Genomic DNA, 22,729 nt, shown 5'->3' with positions numbered 1-22,729 from the left:
CATAGACAACGCTTGTTGTGGTGACCGAGATTGTTATCGATTGGTCTTGCGACTTTTGTCGCCAACGTTCATCATAATTCAGACCTGAGGTGGAGCTCTCCCCTCACCGATGTGGCTCGAGAACTCATCCGCCGGCTATTCACGGGATCCCTGGATAGATTCGACTCTCCAGAATTCGCATTCTAGATAAACTTGCAACGATCACAGACTCGCTCGGACCGCACGATCACGTTCGTCGAATTGTTCCGAGCTCGTCAAGATGCGTCTGTCGATACGTCTTAAACGCGACCGCGTGCCGTTGTGTCGCCGATAGACGAGTCCGATGGGAGGCAGAGCATCGTTGAGAATTCGTGGCGAGCGATGCAAAAGAAACTAACCCGCGGACACACTATTCTTGCGCAGAGAAACGCTCGAATCACTAGGAGCAGCAATAAATCCGGATTGGAGAGACTCGAAGTGCAATATGCAAAGTGCAAAGTTCTCTTGCCTCTAATGATTCTCAATTGAAATGAACGATAACTCAAGTTTATGGTCCAAATATGCAAACAGCTCAACAGCCCCTGAACGATACTCTCAATCCATTTCAAGCTTCCTTTTGCTCTTCTTCCTTCGGAGCGAAGTCCCCTTATTCCTCTGACAGCAACATTCCATCGAATTCGAGATGGAAACGCCTGACTGACAGGAGACTCCATCGAGTCTTGGAAACATGTCCCTGGCTGATGAATTTCCTGAATGGGATCGCTCGGAGCTCGGTATTCGATGATTTCACCCGAGCGTGCGCCGAACGTTCACCGCAAAAGCTGTGTCTCAGGTATCGCCTCCGATAGCGAGATTCGGAGTATCGGGCTCATGGCGACCTCCATTAGAAAGCACTCCATATCTTCTCTTGCGGTGGAACGCTTCACAGGCTTTCACGTGACGAGCTCAGATGGAGCGTCCGCTTGCGACGACCCTCATTCGTTCGGTACCGTAGCCTCGTGGAGATTCTTCCCTACGCTTCCGCCGTGGTGAGCCTTCGGTGTTCCATCTGTGAAGGACTAATGCCAAGTTGCTCAAACGACCGTCGACTACGGGTGTGAATGAGCAAACGAAGACATAAAGATAAGTAAGAAAATCAAAATTAAGGAAAAGAAAAATCCTGTGATATCCCACCCCATTCTGTCTCTTCGCGTCGCGACGTAGAACCCTTCGGAGGAGAGAGTGGCCTGACAGAAAATGGGGCGGCTTCCTGTGAAAATTCTCGAGGGCGGCTGAAGCGGACTTGTGACGGCGAAATACTCCTTTCGGGGTGATTATTTCCCGTGACCGTTTCGGAACGCTCGCAGGACATCACTGCAGCCGGCAATCCATTGAGCCCTCACCACTATCGAGGTGACGGTATGAATCGACCCACTCTAGCTGATCTCAGTCAGAGACGATCTCAAAGATTCACTTACTCAAGGCAAGACGTAAACGCCAGGCGGCTTTTCACCAGCGGCGTGAATTATATCCGCGGCCACTGTTTGCTCGAATCGATCTGTCATTGCTGAGACAGCTAAGGACTACAACAGAGTTATAGCTCGGCCAACAATCGCCTATTATACTGCCGAAATCTGAGCTACTCTTTTCGAGCTCGGCTCATGTCATAGAGGACTTCCTCCGAAAGTGTTTGTGCCCTTTGGCGAGTGGATTTTCGCGATGCTCAGTGTTTGTGTGATTGCAAACCACTGTTGACCGCGACATTTCCCATCTACGCAATTTCCGATCTTATGCTGGAACGCTGCCCGCGGATCGTTGCTCAACTCGGCGCTCGAGGCGCGAGTTCGCTTTTGGCGAACGAACAAGTCCTTTATTCTGGGTTGTGTTCTCCTCCCAGAGTATTATCCTCAAGATCGAGTCGCTAAAACAAAGCAGAAGCCCTCCAATCCGAGAGGCTGCAAGAGGTTCCGCCCTGAGCTCCTCCTCCTTCGGGAGCCACGCATGCGCAGCTGCTCAGGAGTCGAAACTCCTGAGAGCCCGAAGCACATTTTGCAGCAACTCGTGCTCGAAGTGTGGTGTACACTTACAACGGCATCGTGTGACAGTCGGTGATTGTGGTACTTAATCGTGATTGTGTGAACCAGGAGGAAGAGACAGATCGAACAATCCAACCGATCGATCAGTCTGAGTACATAGAACGCGAAGCAGTCTTTTCGGAGTGACTCTCGAGATGATGAACTTCGAAGGCCGTATTTCGCGACCTGAAGATCAACATTGTCCCAATGGTAAGTGCCAATCCTCTATCACGAGCTTCGCTAATTTGGGGAGACTGTCTGAACCCGTAGAGCTCGCTGGCAGCCGTCAGAGTCTCTCTCGGAATCGGCGAAACGACCTGGATGGATCCGATGTGGGAAATGTCTCCCGCGCGGATAATCAGGACGGAAGGATTCTTCCGTCTGGCGAACTCACAGTTAGCCTCTCAACGTCCCCTCATCCTCTCAGGTTTAATGTTGCCGTTCAACCCCCCGTTCGACTACCGCTCCATATCGAACCAGTTCTTCGCTGTCAAAGATGAGAGCCAGAACCTTAGAAATGAGTGCATCGATATGGTCAACCAGGATGACAATCATGTGAAGCGACCGATGAACGCCTTCATGGTGAGCGGTTCGTCGAGGAACTCTTGGCGTATCCTGACGATGTCAGGATTCTCTGAATCGGTTCCAGGGAGTCAGTCGTTCTCGGAATGGGCGTCAAGATGTCCTTGAATCCACAGGTGTGGTCCCGAGCACAGAGACGCAAAATCGCATTGGAGAACCCGAAGATGCACAATTCCGAGATTTCGAAACGGCTCGGTACGGAGTGGAAGCGTTTGTCGGAGTCGTCGAAACGACCATTCATAGAAGAAGCTAAACGGCTCAGAGCTCAGCACATGAAGGAGCATCCAGATTACAAGTATAAGCCCCGTCGCAAGCCCAAGTCAACGAGCTCTGCCGAGCGACAGCAGCCGCCGAAAAAAGAATTTCCACCGTTTTACGAGTACCTGGGTCGCGATGATGAGAAGCGATTGAATGTTCCGTTACCTCAGCACCCGTTCCTCGGGAGACTCGTTCCGGCGTCGAATCAAACCACCAGCCTCACGGATCACAGGTCAGATCGCCTTCCATAGTTCGGGTCAGCCGAGGTAGCTGCTGCTGCTTTCAACAGTTGTATGTAGATCTGACCCGGGTTCCTGTTGCGAACAGGATATCTCCACCGAAGGAAACCGCGAAATGTGACGCAGAGCAGTCAGCGCCCACCGAGTTCGCTTCGAGTAGTGTTTATCCCTCTCTCTATCAGCAATGGGTGACAGGATGCCAATGCACTTCCCCCATTTGCAAGGACAGCCATCAGAACTCGACATCGTCCGACCAGATAATCGCGGCTCATCAATTGCTACAGGTGAGTTTCTCTAAACGTTGTCGAAAAGTCCCGCCTGTCCGTCTCGATATCCAAGCCCTTCACTTTCGAGTCACCCGCTGGGAGTTACCCGTTCGGACCCGCGCCGGTGTGACACCACGTGAGGCGTATGGACGGAGTCGTTTCCGTCGCGTCTTTTCCCCGGGGAGGGATTCTGAGGGGGCGACCATCGCCCCCCTGACGTCGACTGAGTCTTCTCGAGTCGCTCGAGCTAGACGACTAAATGAATGAGACACTTGACTGAGCTCAGATGCTATAGCGAGTGAGTGTTGTTCTAGGGACTGTACTCATCGGCCTTGCACAGAGCAGCACTAGCCGCGGCCTCTGTGGCTTCGTCCCCACTGCCACCCCTGCCGCTCCTCCCGAATCTGAGTCCACCTCTGAGTTTACCCTTCAATCCACTGTTGCTCAACCTGCACGCGCCCTCCAGTCAAGCGAGCTCGATCGGACTCCAGCCGAGTGATTTCAAGAGACCCATCGAGGACGACAAGACCGAATTAGAGGATGACGGAGTTCCTTCCACCACAACTTTAGAGGTGAGTTCCCAGAATCTCCTCTCGAAGGACGTCGGACAGTCAGGCCACGTCCTCCCCTTTCTCACCGGCGGCGGTCATGGGTCGAGCGGGTCTTGTGAAGAGATTTATTCGGGACGCGAATCTGGAGGAGACCCGTCGAAGTTCGGCTTCGCATGCTGCTACTCTGTAGACTCTGGTGACCGAACTGTTGCCGCGGAACAGCGTTCTCGTTCAGTGGCTCGGCGAGCAAACGGGTGTCGGCCAACCACAGAAGCAGCGAGCCGTTTCATTCTCACCCCTCCAGTGTTTGCCTCTCTGTACTAAAACCCCGATTGAAAAAAATCCACTCGAAGGAGAGGAAGAAAATAGCGGGAGCAAAAGAAGCTGAGAACAGACAGACCAAAGAAGAACGAACTGACAAAGAATGAGAGAGAACTGAACTGAGAAGCCGCCGCCGTCGCTAAGGCCGCCGCGGCTGCTCAAAAGAGGTTGGTTGACTCACCTCAGCACCTCAATTGTAGCTCAAGGCTTTGAAGGAATCTCCTCGGAGGAGAAAGAACGCGACAATAGCAGTAGAAGACAGACGAAAAAGATGAGAGGACGAAGAGTTCTTCCGCAAGCGTACACAAGCTCGGTGCCAAGAGCACATCTTCTCGTGTCTCTCTCACGAACGTTCTCAAGAGCTATTCTACACTCGTCAGACTTTCCGAATCCCATTCAGTTGAAGAAAAGTGATAAAAGCGTGGAGAGAATCCCCTCGCCGAAGCCTCACGAGTTCTGAGTACTTCTGATTGTCTCACCTCGTGTGCTAGACGGGATGACTTTTCTGCCTGAGACTGGATTAGTGTACTCGGGCTCTGGAACGGTTTGAGGGATTTCAGCTGGGTCCGATCTGATGAGAACATTATTTGCTCTTACAGGTTTGAGCGTAACTTGTTGAAGTTTGGTCACTATGAGAATTAGTTCCATGTCAGCGAGATTTCAGCGAAATTTTGAGCGTGCAACAACGATGAATGCGGCTGGGAGAGAAAACGGAGGTGCATCGAACTATTAATTATTAACGCTTGAAAAATGAAATAAAGTCATGTGAGCTCATCAGATCAGCGAAATCATTCACCGGATCGTGAAGTTTTTTTTCTGAAACGCAGACAGCGTGCGCATTCCTATCAGAGAAACAGAAATCATTCAGGAACTCTGGAATCCGATGACAGCAGTGCTTGGAAAAAGTACCTGGAACTATGGGGAAAAGCGCCCTCAAGGGCCTGGGGATAGGAATTCACAGGCGAAAGTCTCGATAGGCTCACTATCCGCATTTGGAGCGCGGATGTGCCTTTCTGGAGATCGGCCATCGATTGAATACTCAATTCATCCATGGCCTCCCGATCGAGGATGGAACGATTTGAGCTACGCTCATCATCCATTTGCAACTCAATTCTGATTGGGCATGACGTGCATCGATGTGTGTCAGCCAGAATACGCTAGCATCGTACAGAAGGCAGAAGAGGCAAGGGCCGTAAATAATCGATGTCGAAACTCGGGTTCCGAGGATCTTAGGCTATCCGTGGCGCGTTGATGTCTCTCCGATTGTAGTTCTCGAAAATGATTGTCGGCACGATGCACGGTGAACTCGAAATCAGACTGGTGCTGCTCATCGCCCATGTTTCCTCAGACAGAAGCGTCGTCAACCGGATTTCCCGAATATTTCAATTTTTTTCATCCCCGCTAGCTCAGGGGGCTCTCTAGTTGGAGCTACTAGAGCGCGGTATCAATCGAAAGCACTATTCGACTCCTCGGCACTTTTCGGCGAATCAACGAGCTTTTTCGGATCTCTGGAGTTAGCGGCCACCAAATCATCACCGCGCACTTATCAGTAGGAAGTATCTTGCGGATCTAGTTCCTAATCGGCGGGAGGGCTCGTGTACTGAATCCCATCGACTTGTTGGATCCTCATCCGATTCCTGATAACTCGATTGCGGGGTGGTGATCCTTCGTTTGTCAGCGAACACTCGGAAAGCGTGTATGAGACAAATTCACTGTGAACGAGAACCTAAGCCGCCGCGCTCCGAGAAGGATCGCAGGTGGGTGTCGGTCTGCAAGTTGGATGCTCTGGTTTGGCTTTTGCATTTTATTGAACTCGTGCTGAAGAGCATTGTGAGCAATAGTTCGGAGGAAAGGAGCGAGCAAGCGAGCACGCAGGCGAGTCTCTGTGGAATCGTTCTTACGTCTCGACGGCTGACTGACTGGATGAGCAAGTTCTGCCGACATGAAAGACGAACGGACGAACGAATCTGAGAGCCGGCTGCACGCTCACACAAAACGCGGGCTCCAATTCGAGAACCTTATTCCATCTATCGGTTCATGACGGCAGCCGTTGCCTCAAATAGAGAATTGAAAAAGCTTCGGCCCCCTCCACATCCCCTTCTCCATCTCCGGATGGGCCAGAGCGTTCTTGCTGCTCTGTCTGCAGACTCACTGGCTTTTCTGATATTTAAAATTCAAAGTGGCTTATCTTATCGGTGGTTTTTTGAAAAGAGCGTCATATGATGCTCAAGAGCCTTCCCCCTATCCCGCCGAGCCCCCATATTGTTGTCAGCGAATGTCATGTGTGGTCCGCCGAGTCTCTATGGATTCGCTCGCTGGCACAGCCCTCTGCGAGAACCGAAACGATTCCTCCGGTGAGGAAGTTTAAATAGCCTCAAGGATACCATCATGAAGCTCTTCGCCCTCAGAGCCTTCCGAATATTCGCTCCTTATCACCCACAGGTGGAGAAAGATAATCGTTTTCATCTTTCCACGTGTCAGATTTGAGAGGTTCTCCTGACGATTTCAGGAAAAGAGGCTTGGGTCCACGAAAGAATTTATTCCGAGTGATTCCAACGAATCTTGGTCAAGTACCCGAATCGCAGGACGTCCATGAGTCTCTCGTTGCGGATGCTTCTTTTGGCGAATCGAACCGACGGAGAGCTCTATTCTGAAGCCGTCCCCGCTGTGACCTTGCTGATAATTCGTTCGCATCAAGGAATGGGAAAATGTGCCCGGAAAATGGAGGATGACCTCCGGCGGCGCGCACTCGTTGCTGAAATGCTCCCACGCTTGGTTCGCTCACAAGCTCACCTTTCAACGAAATCATTCGTAGAGTTCCTGTAAACTTTTCTGCGTCGAATTATTGTCGAACAACGGGCTACGATGGCTCGTCGGTGAATAACGGAAGTTCTTTCCCTTCTGAGAGATCATTATTGGACGCTCGATTGAATGTGACCGAATGTCTGGATGAGGGAAATTTCTCTGCGACGCCTCAGCCTCATTCTAACGTATGACCGAATCGTCGATTCAGACTTTTGATATGAATTCCCCGTTTTCATTGATCCTGGTGGAATTCTCTACTTTAGTTGAAGCCTTTGGCTCGGATCAGAAAAGTACTAGACGGGTCGTCGGAGGGTGACATGAAGCACCTCCTCCTCCAGTCACCTCTAGCAAACAGCAATATCCTCTCTTTCCTTGGCCTGCGGCTACCTAGCAGCCAAAAAGCATAACTCATTTCGCCACCCGAAGGGCAAAACCACGAAACGCTCGACAGCCCCACTCAAAGCTTCTCGGCGGACTAGGATACGCATACCCTTGGCACACAGCTGCCGCGCAGAACGACGCAGGAGCAGAAATCAGGAGGAGGTGCTGGGGGACATACAGTCATGAGGGGAAGAGAATCAGTAGGGAGGATCATAGGAGAGGAAGGGCATCGAGACTCAGTGAGAGCATGCTCAATTTACCAATGAACTGAGCACCGGTAGCAAGCGCGGTGACGAGCTCTTGTCGAGTGTCGCCTCGGGTACTGGGAGTTGGAGCACTCCCTAACGACGGAGCTAACCAACCGAAAGAACGTTGTTTCTGCTTGAGCGCGGAATGATTCGAAAAACCTCACACAATCAAACATTCGGTCACAACAGTGACAAGAAGAAAACCTGGGGAACGTTCAATTGCGTTGGAGCACCGCTCGCACTGCAAGTTTGTGCGTAGTTTGCGCGTTTCCGACATCACGAACGACTTAGACCCTACCATCGACTCGCGATTTCAAAGAGATCGGGCGAAATTCATGAATAATGATGATCATGATATGGGAATAAGGAAACGAGAATAAGTCAGACGCAAGGGATTTGGGAACCGAGAGCGTTTCACCTACGCAGAAACTGCACGAAGAAGCGCTCAATGACTCGAGGCTGAGTCCATGAATTGATGCTGATTCACGCATTCAGGAACAGGCGGCCCATTCCCTGAAGACCCTCGCGATCCATCCACCATACATATTTAATAAAGACACGTCGGAACGCCGCTCCACTTTGAGCGGCAGCAGAATACAGGCGAGATAAGAGGTGAAAGGAAAAGAGAAAGATAAACACGTCAAGGTGAGCTCCGGATCGCGGAGTGTGACGACGATGGTGGTGATACAATCACGATCACCGATGACAGTCCCTCGGTGGAAATTCCTCGTTATTCCATCAACTTGAACAGGACAGTCGTCTCTCGAGATATGCGGTGTCAGCTCCCCTTTGAAAGCAGTATGATTCAAATGGAATTCAAGTTTCGCTGGTGGAAGCTCGCAACGGTGGCCTGACTCAATCCGTAGAGCAAGGTGTTTCTCGAATATCGGAAGTCCGATCTCGAAAACGATGTCCACGTTTGACTCACGTAGAGTCTACGCTCGTGGGTCTGGGCATTCGATCGACAAAACTTGGAAGGTCCAGCGATCCGATTCGGTCTCGGGTTCTCAACACACGCCTTGCGTCATAAGTGCGAATCTCGACTGACGTGAGATCAAGGAACACCAGCCGATCCTCGTTGAGCGAAGTCCTCGCCTGACGGGGGCATCGGCCCACGACTCGAAGCGATGTAGGATCGACCTCTCCTAAAGCGGGAGCCGTGAGCTGGATGAGTGAGCTCGCATCAAAAAATCGAATCGAAAAGATCCTTTGAGGTTTGTAAATCAAATTAGTCTGCAGCTCATCGTTATCATCGACTTGATTCTTTTTTCTACACTGAGCTGAGGAGCGAAGAGTTTCACAGGGGTGGCGCAAGCCAGTCGACTGGCCGACTACTGTCTGTTTTGATAGCGAAATATTTTTCTCGCTCCCTCAGACAGAAGAAATGTTTTTTGAAAAAAGGATGAGAAGCTTGTTGTCTTTCAACACCAGCCGCCGCCGCCACCACCACCGCGGTCGTCGTCGTCACCGCCGCCGTAGTCTATGGTTCACCAATTGTGAGCGCCGTGCGAGGGAGTTCTGTTATTCTTGAGTCTCCGAGGACGACGGCCGAAGTGAGAGATGGAGCAAGGAGATTCTCCATTCGATCCCAACTCTCGGTTTCATTCTTCCCATTCCTTCTGCTCGCACCGATTCCGCGTGGACGAGCGGCGAGGCACCATATCCTTCCGCTCAAGTTCCAACTCGAAATCAGAGTCTCATCCATACACATTTTCAGTTCTCGACGACTTCCATCGAGCTGATGCTCTAGTCTAGATTCGAGCTCTCCATCTTATAGATAGTCTCCCTCATTCGGTTCACTGGTCCTCGCAATTGCCACTCTGACTTTCGGATCCAGTGGCAGGCGGGATCCTGCGAGCTTCGGTTCCCTGAGCAGTTCGTCCGGAAGTTCATGAAACCTCTCGGTCCTAATTTCTCGACGGGAACTCCGTCTGGGTATCGCACTCGATCGTAGTGCGTGGTGTCATTAAGTTCGTGCTTTCTATGCTCGCCTGGTGTTTATTTGTGAGTGTCGGGAAGCAGCGTGGAAGGGTTGCTCCGGATGACATTGGGCTTTGTGTCTGCCCAGTGAGCCGGGCCGTCGTGCTAGCAACGCGGCATTTCCGTTTGGGATGGCGCTCTGCACGCACGTGCAGTTTGTTGTATGTATGTTGCGTATGGGCGCGTCTGGGTGAGCGCAAGTCGTGTCACCAAAGAAAGACACAACAGGGTCGGGGGACACAGGCGTTAATGAAAGGCGAATGACACCGTGTCTGATTCAAGTGAGACTTCCGGATCCGGTGCTTAGAGAGAGATCGTCGCTCCATTCAGAGATGGTGGGGCGAATCTTTTCTGTATTGTTGCACTATTTGGACCACGTTCGCTCCGCTTCGTAGCAACACAATCCGTATAATAGACGCAAGGAGTCACTGGGCGAGATCCAGGAGCCCAAAAGCAAGCCGAGCGAGCTCGTCCGCACGTCTCGATATCCGGACATGGCCTTTGAAGAGCGAGTCGAACTCTCGAGCATCGGAAATTTGTGGTGCACGCCGATAAAGCACCAGCTTTTTTTCGGCTAGGAAACACGTATCACCCTGATGTAACGGTTCGGGCACGTCCATACAAAAAGAGAAAAGAAGGACTCAGCAAATATTCACGGTATCACAATACACATAGCGGCGAACGAAAGAGCCCAAAGAATGCCAGCTGTCAAAGGCACCCGCTCTGGCGGAGATGCGCTTGTGAGCTCGCTTGTGTGTCTCTTCGGGCGCTGTGTCCGTGAACTGAGCGCAAGTGGAACCAGCAACAATGGCTTGTTAAGAACTAGATCCGCAGAGCTCGTAGTGCGCTCGTATTGAACGGTGATGGGAACCCTGAGGTCCGAACGAACCTTTTGACCATTGCAACCGAATCTCACACGCCTCTGCTGGCAGATCGGACAAATTCCGTGGAGGTGGTGGAGTGATTGATCTGCGCGCATGAGACGCCCCTTGTCACCCCTGTCTCGGAGGATTTGAGAGAAAAATTGGTTTGTCTGGGAAAAAGGCGGGAGAACCCGGAATGCGCGTCCGAGGAGCAGGGCATGCGAAGCGGGGGATTACTTACCGAACGTCTCCCCTCAATCGTGTCGATTTCTCTTTTACTAGGGTCTGCGCTCAGAGCCCTCTGGTTCGGAGCCCGAAGCCTTCTCACGACGCTCCGTAGGTGAGCTGCCCGATCGCGATGGTCGAGCTCGGATCTCGGGCATACGAAGTCTTCGTGACGGATGTACCGGTTGGACCGAGCGGAAGATATCGTCCCGATCACACCTCTCCCAGCTGGGAAGTTCCCCGCCAAACCAATGGGAATGTTCAGCCCCCTGATTCCGACTTAAAATATGATCGCGCATTTATTGGCTAGTCTCGAACGAATTCAGAAATACTCGCGAGCCCAACAATCTGCAATGATTGCTCCGTAGTCTAAAATGCTTCCCACGCAGCCTGTGTCCCAGGCTGATTCCATAGAGACTTTTCGGCGTCTGACGGACCTGGATTTCTCAAGTGAAGGGGGTCCTTCGGCAAATACGGGAATCGATCATCAGGTTGAGCCACTGGAACAATCAAGCGGGAAATTCTCATATAAATTCGTTGAGTGAACACTCTCAACGCATTCACCCCCTTCAGGGTCGCTGTTAGACTATATTTACAGACGTGTCAATGATCCTACTCCCCCCCCATCTACGGGGTTCTAGGCTCAGCGACGCCGACGAGTGCAACACTAGGACCTATCTATCGGTTCTCGACGAACTCACTGATGAAGAAACCGGATGCGAAGAGAAAAATCGACAGGATACCGACCACTGTACGCATCATCCTTGCCAGAGCTTGTGAAGAACCGTGAATCTAGCTCCGAGAGTCACGTGGACGCCGTCGGAGCAAATTCGAGTGGATGGCTCCGCCATAAAACCATATCCCGACCAAGAGACTTCTGGCACAAGTGGCCCTCGAATGGAATACGTCGCAAATAGAATGCCGACCAATTATCCAAACCCGAGAGGACGGAAACGATAGACCCAGCAGCAATACTCTCTCACAGAATGAATTAGAGACGAGTGATGCTTGCTTCCTCTTGTCGCGAATAGGTACATTCTTTCAACTGGCCCCGCTCCGATGGGCTCTAACTGCCGTTTCTGAGGGAGGATGCTCGCCCGAGTCAAAATAGAATTTGATATCCGTTGCGGGAGCATTATCCGCTTAATTCCGAAGGTTCCCTTATCATCGCTCTCTGGGACACCAGCTCTTTCCATTCGAATCCAAGAAAGAAAGGCACTGAGAGTTATTCGTTCGGTATCCGACGTATTTATTGACCGACAAGCGGGAAGTTCTTCCTGATGAAGTCTTTTGTTTCGTCGAAGGGTATGCCCCGTTTCGGGTTGTGGGGAATAGTCCTCGGGACCTGCATGGGGAACGAGAGTTCACTTCATTGAACATTGGGATTTCTCACGGCCTTGTTCCTCGCAGGAGATCGCTCCACGGAACTTACCATTTTTATACACTCCGGAATCGGACAAACTGAATAGCAGAGAGCGCACCCCGTACAGTCATCGGTGACGAAAGGCATATGTGTTTTCGAATCGAAAGTAATCGCCTGATATCCAGAATCCGCGCATGTCATATAGCACTTGCCACAGTTGATGCACATGTCGTCGGTGACCACAGCGACGACCTGGAGCGATAAGGTTATGAATACTTCCAGGACGCTGCTCTAGGCCATGTAGTTGGGTCTGAATGGATGAGGTCCATAATGCTTGCTCGGGATTCGCTGACTGACTGAGTTTGCGACCTCATCTAGTACATGACATCATGATCACTCACCTGCTGCTTGACATCGAGTTGGCCGAAGCTGCCCACTTGGCTCAAACTGCTCCCGATCATATCCTTTATTTGGGGTATTTCGGCAGTTTGTCGATTCGGGCCGGTATCCTCGGGGAGATCATCGAGGAGATCGATTTCAACCTGAAAGATTCAACTCTGCCTTGAAGCGTTTGATCCACTCTCACCCGGTATTCAGAACGTCATCTTCGGTTGGGGACCACCGAAAGAACCCGATCAGAAAAGGGAGTAGTCTGATGACTGTTCGTGACCATTGCGCTCTGTACGGCACCTTTCTCTTGGCGAGCAGATCTTCTTTAGTTTTCTTGAATTGGCCAAAATTGGGGAGGCTCTCGGATAGACCAACATCGGGCACAGGTTTCCCCTTCTGATGCACATCTATTGGAGGGCTTTGGTTATCCCAATTCTGGCATTGCTCGAGACTCTTCAGGTACAGATCACACTTCAGCCCGGTGATGTAGTCGTCTATGACGGTGAAGTCCTAATGTGATACAAGAAAACGGACTCGTAGTCAAGGATTACCGGTCGCCGATCGGTTCACGCTGACCAACAATCTCCTCACCTGATTCTGGACAGAGCTGCATATCTGGAGCACGCTCGCGCCTGCTTGCAAAAATTGCAATCCCGCGTCAGCCGAATCGATTCCACCGGTGGCCAGGATCGGGAACCCGGGCAGCGCATTGGCAATGGCAGACACGGCTCTCAGAGCGATGGGTCGGATTGCGTTGCCGCACACGCCCCCGTAGGTGGTTCGTTTCTCCACGCCCACAGCAGGCCACGGATCCCCTTTTCCGCTTAGTGACATCAGGCCCGACACCGTGTTGGTTGCTGTCACGCCATCGGCCTTCCCTGGAACACACTAGGCTCAGAGCGTGTGATCTCGAATTCGGGAAAGAGGCTGCGTCCAAATGCGACGATTCGAGTCGCGCCTTATAGCAGTCGATCTTCCGCTCCGAGCACTGGCTCACCTTCGTAAGCGGCACGCGCAATCACAACAATGTTTGTCACGTTCGGAGTCAGTTTAGCGAAGATTGGAATTTTCACTGCTCCTCTGACCCATGAGCAGATATTCCTAACCAGCTCGGGATCTTGACCGCAAGCGAGACCCATTCCTCTCTCGCCCATCCCGTGAGGACACGACAGATTGAGCTCGAGGGCGTCAGCTCCCGACGCCTCGGCGAGTTTCGCGAGTTCGATCCAATCTTCTTGAATGTATGCGCACATGATTGAGGCGATGACCACCTGAGAGAAACCGTTCGGGGAAGGATTTAGTCCCGGACATTTCGATGGATGTGGAACAACTGTAATTTGACAGTTCCACTCACGTGATCTGGGAAGTCTCTTTTCAGCTCTTTCACGCTAGCGCACCAGTATGCAGATGTTTTCTCAGAAATCAGCTCGATGTTGAGGAATGATCCTTGCCCTGGGCCGTACACGTGGCCGGAGGTTGTGCCTCGAACTATTCGAGGGGAAACATTCGTCACAACATCCTGGAAGGAAAGAACCCAGGTAACCCATCGGATCGGATCGTCGAGTTGCGTGGAGCTGAGAGAGCCCTATAGATCTCTTACTTTATCGAGTCCGAAAGTTTTAGTCAGAGCGAAGCCCCAGCCATTCTGGAAGGCGCGACGAATCATGGCGGAGGTCGTAGTGGGCGGAGCTGATGCCAGGCCGAAGGGATTCTTGAATTTGATTCCGCATACTGTGACACCTATGTCAACGCCGTCGATAGGAGTGTAGAACTTCGGCAATCTGAATTATTAAGGAGTTCTGACGTTTCTCAAGTTTTGGATGCTTTCGGAAGGTTCTCCCACCGGAACGGCGGAGGCGATGCTTAGCTCACCGTGGTTCATCGGGCACTCGCAATCCGGCAATACTCTGTAGATAAGAGTGCATCGACCAAGCGGCGATTTTTCCATCGTTCACAGCTTCCACGGTCGTTTCCGCGACTCCGGCAATGTCACCTCCGGCGAAAACCCAGGGTTCGCTGGTCGTCATTCTGGTTTGGTCAACCTCGGGCAGACCCCATCTATTCATCTTCAGCGGAGCCAGAGCAGCCAGAACTGCGGAGAATTTCAGAGTGAAACTCTCTGTATGGATCTCACGGTAATTTTCGCTCTGATTTTGATTTTTGTCGATAGATGAACTAGGTAGTCTCCAATTTATCTGTTCAATGAAAATTCGCTCGCCGCCTATGAGCGGTCCTGGTCAGCCATGATACACCGATCGTCATTTCCTATATAACCAGGAACATATATCGTGACGAAAAGCCATGAGACGCGATTCTGTCAAATTCCAAGTCGAGTGCATATCAGAGCCCATCGAGTGAAACTGGGGAGAAAATACAGCGAATCCGACAGCGCCTCGACGCCACCACATGGACAGACAGAGCACTGAAGGTGAACAACCGCAGTGACCTCCTCGAAGAATCCGAATATCGAACGGCTTTCAGACTTTCTCGGAACGTTTGCCATCCGCTGCGCAGCTAACGGTGTTCGACGACATCGCAGCAATATTCGCGTGTGGAACGTCGACTCGGCGCTCCGGACTTGGTCTCCAAAGTTTCAGGAGGGTATAGTGAACCTAGTTTCGCCTCCAGAGAAATTCCAGAAGGGACTCGATGTGAGCGGCTCTCCGATTCCCCGAGCTTCCGAAATTACGGCCGCCCGGTTTTCCATTGTTAGGATGGAACCAAGGATAAGGATCCCGGGACGACTAGAAAGAGCCATCAAACTTCGAACTACTCCAAGGGATATTAATGGGAAGCGGTATCCAGGTGTACCTGACTGAGAGACCGAGGAAGCATCCTTCCCTAGTCAAGCATTTGGAAGAATGCCCATCAATGACGTTGGCTGGGCATTGCTGGAGAGTAAGAGTCCACTAATTTGACCAGTCGGAAAAAAAGGCGAAGATGCAGAGCGGAATGATTCTGTTCCGGTGACCTCAGTGATCGACTCCCTTCGCGTTTTTCGGAGCCGCTCCACGCAATGCTCGTCGCGCTATGCAATGTTTCATACTCGATACCTTGTAGTGCCGGTACCTACTGTCTATGGGCTGCAAATTGGGAGGGGAGCCCGCTCATCCGCAAAATCAAAGGGGAATTTTGTCACTGACGGTGGACAGTGCCGTCCCCGGAAATGGATGGAAAAGCAGTCGCCTGACTTGTTCCTCCACTCCTCAACTCAGGCTTCGCCGCAGGGCAAAATTCCTCCTAACCCTCGATGTCGTGGTCTTTCACCTTCTCGTCTACTGAATGATAAGCAGGCCCCCCTGAGCAGAGCGGGGAGCGATGCTTCTCCGGGGAAAACCGGAACGCCTTGTGTCCTTCAGAACACGTAACAAAAATGAGGTCTGGAATTCGAAGCAAGATACAGAAGAATGTCACGAGCCCAAAAGAGAATTATCGGTGACGGACGCTTCGACGGATATGTTAGTGGAGAAACCGGGAAAGAATGTATACATACACAGAACAGCGGTAAGAGGGCAGGTCAAAGTAATGGGCCAAGTATATGGAGAGGAAACAAGCCGTCTTATTTTTCAATTCTGGAACCCGCTGTTCCGGGAGAATACGCGCCAGGAAATGCCTTATTGAAACGTGTTGAACCCAGCGCTTTTTGCTGACGTTCTGTCCCAGAGACGCTGACGCTTCGCATTCTGGTCTTGGGCGGTGTTTTGGCACCGATCTGTCAATTGCCAGGTATCTCACCAACGCAAATGCATGGGAATATAGGACATCGTTCGTGGCGTCTGTGAGGATAATCTTAGTCGTCCTGGACGACGATTTCCGTCTCAAGCGAATGACCAGAAAATTACGGATTCGAAATGAGGCATTAGACTCAGAAGCTCAGAAAGTCCCGCGACGCCGCCGGTCGACTTTTCTTTCAACTGTCCCATGCTCCTGAGTTGGAGATCGGCATTCCATGGGTGGACTCCATTCCTCCTGATCTTCCCAAGTTTTCTGCTTGTTCACCCTCGGCGCACGCCGGTGGTAACGTCCACTGGTCCTGTCGCCACGAGAACAGCCCGTGCCCTGTGCCCACACGGGATCGCGCGCTTCTCGAGCCCCAATACGCGGTATTTAGGCGATCGGGTGGTAGAACCATTTTTTCTGATGCGATGGAGCATACGTCTGTCTGGTGCTTTTCACGAGGCTACAACGTGACCCGGATTCCGTTCTCTTCGCGCACCTTCCCGCACACAGTGAGTAAAGTGCACTGAACCGTGGCTAGTTTTTCCCTTGCCAGGGGTGGAGAGCTCAGACCTTTATCGTACGAGGGCTCGGTTTGCGTTGCCCAGAGTCAACCACGCAGCGCTGCAGTCCGCTGCAGTTGCGTCTAGCTTGTTGTCAGACTTGGCAGTGTCTTCCGAGCGGTTAACGTGCTTCGAATATCCGTCGGACGGGCGAGCGAAAGACGATTGAGGAGCCATCGAACCACGTTCACTCCTCGAGATAATTTATTAGCCCCCACAAGTGCTCGAGCTCGTGAAGAGCATTCTTCCAAGTGAGTCGCGTGTATTTTCAATACAGTACATTCGGGAATTTTCGCGGATTCGCCGAAGTCGGAGTTCTCGATTTCGCCGCGGAAAATTCCGGAACGAGAGCGAGCCGACTACTCATACGCGTCGCGAAGCGACTCCTCAACTTGTGGATACTTTCCAGAAATGAGTGGCTCGGTCACTTTTCTTCTGATTTCAACGCTGGTTGCCGGAGCCCTATCGCAAGGAACGACAAGTGGAGGCGGAGGGCTCTTCGGAACGCAAACGGCCCTCCGGCCGCAGTCCATCACCGGTCTCATCAATTTGCTCCGATATCAAAATCAGTCATGTGAAGGCAGGAACAACCAAAACGGAACCTGTCTCGGAGAAGCCGATTGCCTCGAGCGCAAGGGAACCGAAGTGAACCGATGTGCTAACGGTTTCGGCGTGTGCTGCTATGGTAGGTCGCTCACGAGGAATTACCCTAGAGGAGTGTGCGGCGTCGTAGCTCGATTACGTATAGTGTCATGCTTGACTTTGTCAATCGTCGATTCCGAAAGCTATGCTCTTGGAAGACAGTCGATGACTCCGTTTCAAGACGCAGCGTGAGTCCCCGGCAGATGAGATCGAGCCTCGGATGAGCTGGCTCCATTGGAATCGCGAGAAGCTGACAAGAAAATGAGCCGAGACGTAGAAGCCAGAAAAACCGGTATTTTGAGAGTGAGTGGACAACGGTCACCTACTTCTAAAAAAGAGGAGGCCCATCGGGGTCAGAACAGGGTCATCGACCCCATTTTAACAGACCGGAGCCGCAAATCGTCGACTTTATGATGTCTTCCCGCTCAGACGAGCGCTTACAGGCGGATTCTATCAATCACGGCTTTCGACTTTCCCGCTTCATCGAGTAGATAGAACCGGGGAAAGTTCGAACGAACGACCGAAAATACAAATCTGGAACTTGAATGATTTTTTCCAGTCTCTTTCACCTGTGGAAAATCGACGTCGAACAACGAAACCGAGTTCGTGAACCCCCACTACCCCAACGGCGAGAATGGTACCGACACCTGTCAGGTCACCATCGAAAAGCAACCGAACGTCTGTCAACTCAGACTGGACTTCCTCGAGTTCTCGCTTGCTCAACCCGACGAGAATGGACAATGTATCACGGATTCGTTCATGGTCAGGACAACCGTCGGTGAAAGGCTTCCGATTCTCTGCGGTGAGAACGCTGGACTCCACCTCTACGTCGACATGGGCCGAAGCAGTGGAAACCCTGTCGTTTTGAGTGTTGTCAGCAACGGCGCCATCATGCTCCGGCGCTGGAGAATCCGAATCTCGATGATTCAGTGCAATTCTTTGGATATCGCCCCCGCGGGTTGCCTGCTTTACTACCGCAGCCCCCAGGCCATCGTTCGATCGTTCAACTACGGCGCTAAGGTCGACAACCGAGTTCGGTACCTCTCCAATCTCCGGTACTCGATCTGCATCCGAGTCGAGGAGAATTTCTGCTCGATCAAATGGGAGACCGAGACCAACAACTCGTTCTCGTGGGGCAAACCCCTGCAGAGCGGCGCCTCCGGACCCGAATGCAATGTTGACGATTTCATCGGCATCGACAGTGGATCCACCCTCGGGGAGGGCGCTGGACAAGACCGTTTCTGTGGAACCATGCTCGGCGAGGAGAACGTCATTATTTGTAAGTACATATACCTTTGTGGATGGGATTCGAACTCTTAAAATCCGATCACAACAGATATCCGGAGGTTGTGGACATTAGAACGTCAGAGGACTTCGTGAAGATTCCTCCGCGCCAAATCACGCTCTGACGTATCGTCTTCCTCTTTCACAGCTCACAGCAAACCCTTCCTCTTGAAAGTGAAATCCAACCACGCCGCATCCGACAATGCCGCAAACGGACAATACGGTTTTTCGCTCAGATACACGCAGTTGCCATGCGTCATTTAAGTTATTGAAGCAGCCTCGATCGGAGGGATATTAGCACAACAATATTTTAAATTATTAAACGACGGAATAAAACATCTCAGTATCGAAAAGAGGGATATGTTTACCAGCGTGGGATGCCGTGACGCATCGACGCATGTCTGACCAGGAGAAAATACTGGGAGTCCGCAATGGATTAGAAACTCACCCTCTGCATCGCACAGCGTGGACCCGAAAGCGGATATGATGAAGTTGCACTTGAGTTTTATGGTTTGCTCTTCGTCCTCAATCCAGGAGCCGTCCTCGAGCTGCTCCGTGCGACAGAATGTAATCGATTTGATTTTCCCACCAGGAAGTCTCTCCACAGAGCGGGGCGCGAGGAAGGGTAAGAATTCGCACGATTCCTCTTTGGCCAACTCCATCTGGGAATGGATGTTCACTTACTTAGTCAGATAGCATCCAGAAGACGTAAACCAAGCTGAAGACTATAAGACGCACGGGAAGGCAGACTCACCTCTTCGGGAACAGCTCTGACATTATTGAAGCCTTTGCGGAACACGACGAAAACTTTCTTGGCGCCGCAACGCAGAGCCGAAGTCGCGCAATCGAAAGCCGTATCCCCGGCTCCTAGCACAATGACTGTGCCACTCAATTGTGGAAGTGAGCTCTGAAACATCGTGGAGGACACTTTCAGAATAATTCCTGGACTTCGGGTCTGGTGCTTAGCCAGAGGAACTGGAGGCCGTACGAGGGAAAGGAAGAGTTGCTGTTCTCAGTTAGTAGAGCGTAAGCCCGGCTTGAACCCACCTTGCAAGCGCATAGGCCAGCTTTACTTCCAGCAGCGACGAGCGGCAGAAAGTCTTTCGAAGAATAGTATCCAGACCGTGAGTCGAGACCCTCGAAAACGGGGAATCGCTTAGGATCGGGCAGACCTGTCGTGAAATACACAATTTCGGTCATTAGGGACATGTTCCCAAGACCGTTTAAAGAGTGTCTTGAGATGTTCTCAGAGACGAAGCTTATAAAGGTGAATGATAAATTCGACAGGGAAATGCCATCTATTTACCGATTCCTATGAAAGCGGCTTTGACGCCGCCGCTTCTCAACGACTCCAGGGTGAAGGCAGAACCTAGAGATTTCTGATATTCGATCTTCACACCGAGATCTTTCACAAGCTGCAGCTCAAAGGAGACGACATTGAACGGTAGACGGTATTGGGGGATCTCCGCGGAGCTGAATTGGGGTTAATTGCTTTCAGTTGAGGCGACCTCAGGGAACCAAATATTCCTCCCCATTCGAGATCACCCGTTCATACTGTTGTATAGTCCCGGAGCAACTCACCTCAAACCTCCGAAGTACTCTCGCTTCTCGAATATCGTAATGTCAGAATAACCGAGTCTAGCGAGGAAAGTCGCGCAGGACATCGAAGCCGGGCCACAACCAATCAAGGCAATTTTTGCTTTGTAGGATTCTGGCAGGTTTCCTGCGATTTCGGGAGGGAGCGTCTGAGGGATCTGTGGGGAATTTTTCCGATTTATTCAAATGGAACAGGTCGCACTCAGCATGATCATGGGGATCGGGAATAGAGAAGAAAATCATATGGGCTATCAATATTATTATTGATAAATATATGAGCTCTACGGAGGAATATCTACCTTCATCTTCCGGAAAATATCAGTAGCGAACTGCTGGAGACCTCCGATGTTGATTGGACCTTCTTCAGTTGCGTACAGGTTGCAGCCCCCTACGCAAAGGTCGGATGTGGGGCATACCATTCCGCAGGTGAGCCCTAGTGGATTATCCGAGAAAATCTGTTTCGCGGCCCCGTAATAGTTCTGCGAGGGAGTCGAGCTTTGAAAACTCGAGCGAATCTCTGCGGACGCAGATGCCACATAGTTTCGGGGCGATCTAGCTCGAGGCGCTCGATATTTACCTTGTTTGCGATGCAGCTGATGAAGTGTTTCACGTCCAATTGAGTCGGGCAACTTTTCTGGCACGGAGCGTCTGCGCACTTCAGACACCTGGAAACGGAGTCGCACTCTTTAGAAAGTCGGAATTACTCATCCTGGAAGCATGCTTGAAAATACATTATTTGTTCCTAACCTACCTCGCAGCCTCCTTCAGAGCTCCCCGCTCCGATAGAGTTGTGTGCTTGATGTCGTCGAAGTTTTTTTCCAAAGAGTTGCAGCCCTTCGAAGAAAAACTCAAGCGTCAACTTACGCTCGGAAGCCCCGACCTATCTCTCTGCTCACGGCACCCCGCGGTCCCGAGATTCTCAGAGTTACATCCCGCTATCCCCCCCCCTTCTTAACGAGGAAATGCGAAGAAATTATTGCCGTGGAAATAAATAGACGCGGGAAGCGTCGAGAGGTATTAGGTCGTTATCGTGGCCACCTGTATCGCTTCATTGAGAGATCTAAATCACAAGCGATACATCCACGGAACGAGGAGTAGGTCAAGATTACGGTTGCTACGAACTTTTCGTTCGGTTGTCTTGAGAGAGATCCTCCAATGCTATAAACGGGAGCTACTCATTGCAGGTCGCAGAAGCACTGACTGACATTTCACCCTCTGTCCTATCGACACCGATGCCGACCGCAGAATCGGCAGCGACGGGCTATTGAGGAGTCTCTATGGAACCGTGATTCGATTCCCGCGATCGAAGATCGCGAGACTGGCTCACCTTGCACTTCCGGTCTTCATTCCGCTTCCAGAGAGCCTTGTTTCTCTTGGTCTGTGGACTAGGTACGAAGTTTGCCGAATGTTTGACCCGCGGATTGAGAGCAAGAATGTTCTGGAAGGAAGAAAAATCAATCAGCGACGAATGATATCGGAGGCTAGGATCGCTAGCCGTTATTGGGTTCTTGAGAAAAAAGGGACTTCGCGGAGCGCGCCAGTAGCGGATCAAGGCATCAGGCATCACGCTCGAATTTCATCCAGCTGTCCAACGCCCTTGGGAACACCTTCGGAAACAGTCTCCCGTGGAAACTGGCCCAATTTACGCCCGAGGAGCTTTGCGAAGCACCTTACCCGCAGAGAGCGGTCTTGGTTTGCGATCGCGGCTCCTCAGATCGAGAAGAAATTGAACAATGATTTGGTCTATTTCTCGCGATTATTCTCGAGGGGGGGAACGCATTCTCGCGCGGATTCAAGTCCACGGCAACTCCCTCGTTTCCGCATACATCGATACGGTCCGAGAACGGCACAGTTAGAGAATAATTCTGTGGAACGGGAATGGCGCGCGACGTGAGAGCGAGAACTCTCTTCACGATGGCTTGCTCCGCCGGATCGCGCCGACTTTGGTGCCTCTGATCGCAGATATACACACCGAACTTCAAGGCCTCTTCGATCTACTCCGCTAGTTTCTGAAGAGCGCCTGAATGGAGACCCATAGCAATGGGACGACGAGCGATCAGCTACGCAGTAGCACGCCGATTAAAAAATAAGAATTGCGTCTGAATACGGATCAGGGAATTTAGCTTCTAGATCCCTCGCCGGAGAGATCTATCAGACTTTTGCTCGGAGGCAGACTTCTTGATGCCCGAACCCACCTCGATATCGGGAGGATCCACGCTCAGCATTCCGTTGGTCGGAGCCATGATGAGTGAAAGCTGAGTGACACCAAGTCAGAGGATTCACTCGAAACAGCTGTTCGACTTGTGTCTTGCAGGAAGTATCCAAAAGGGAACGCTGAACGTTGTAGAGGTCGCCAGAGAGGTTGGTTGGTTGGATTGATTGTTTCTTGGAGCTGGCAGCCGCTCGTAAGGCGCACGCTAAT

At 51.5% G+C, this 22,729-nt stretch overlaps 3 protein-coding genes across 3 annotated transcripts; 2 read left to right on the top strand and 1 right to left on the bottom strand.

Annotated features, from left to right (window-relative positions):
• Window positions 1-2,002: 2,002 nt before the first annotated feature.
• Window positions 2,003-3,306, top strand: LOC100908535 (transcription factor SOX-14). Its single transcript, XM_018641348.2, has 3 exons — window positions 2,003-2,243; window positions 2,461-2,615; window positions 2,732-3,306. Exons 1-3 carry the CDS (start codon window positions 2,189-2,191, stop codon window positions 3,122-3,124), a joined length of 603 nt encoding a protein of 200 aa, XP_018496864.2. The 5' UTR covers window positions 2,003-2,188; the 3' UTR covers window positions 3,125-3,306.
• Window positions 3,307-11,977: 8,671 nt separating this feature from the next.
• On the bottom strand, window positions 11,978-22,729 carry su(r) (dihydropyrimidine dehydrogenase su(r)). The gene is made up of 19 exons (XM_003738005.2): window positions 22,503-22,729; window positions 21,635-21,745; window positions 21,059-21,141; window positions 20,885-20,972; window positions 20,607-20,786; window positions 20,293-20,465; window positions 20,018-20,184; window positions 19,759-19,883; window positions 19,466-19,618; window positions 19,160-19,373; window positions 14,378-14,597; window positions 14,106-14,286; window positions 13,860-14,024; window positions 13,503-13,776; window positions 13,097-13,383; window positions 12,806-13,015; window positions 12,517-12,657; window positions 12,185-12,367; window positions 11,978-12,097 (listed from the first exon to the last, which is right to left on the bottom strand). Exons 1-19 carry the CDS (start codon window positions 22,548-22,550, stop codon window positions 12,002-12,004), a joined length of 3,099 nt encoding a protein of 1,032 aa, XP_003738053.1. The 5' UTR covers window positions 22,551-22,729; the 3' UTR covers window positions 11,978-12,001.
• Window positions 16,829-19,057, top strand: LOC100908109 (uncharacterized). Its single transcript, XM_003738008.2, has 4 exons — window positions 16,829-17,036; window positions 17,195-17,470; window positions 17,987-18,706; window positions 18,860-19,057. The coding sequence occupies exons 2-4, from the start codon at window positions 17,197-17,199 to the stop codon at window positions 18,973-18,975; spliced, it is 1,110 nt and encodes a 369-aa protein (XP_003738056.1). The 5' UTR covers window positions 16,829-17,036; window positions 17,195-17,196; the 3' UTR covers window positions 18,976-19,057.

Source organism: Galendromus occidentalis, unplaced genomic scaffold, assembly GCF_000255335.2.
Source record: "Galendromus occidentalis unplaced genomic scaffold, Mocc_1.1 scf7180000075742, whole genome shotgun sequence".
Lineage (NCBI taxonomy): Eukaryota > Metazoa > Arthropoda > Arachnida > Mesostigmata > Phytoseiidae > Galendromus > Galendromus occidentalis.
This window is presented reverse-complemented; position numbering and strand designations above follow the sequence as displayed.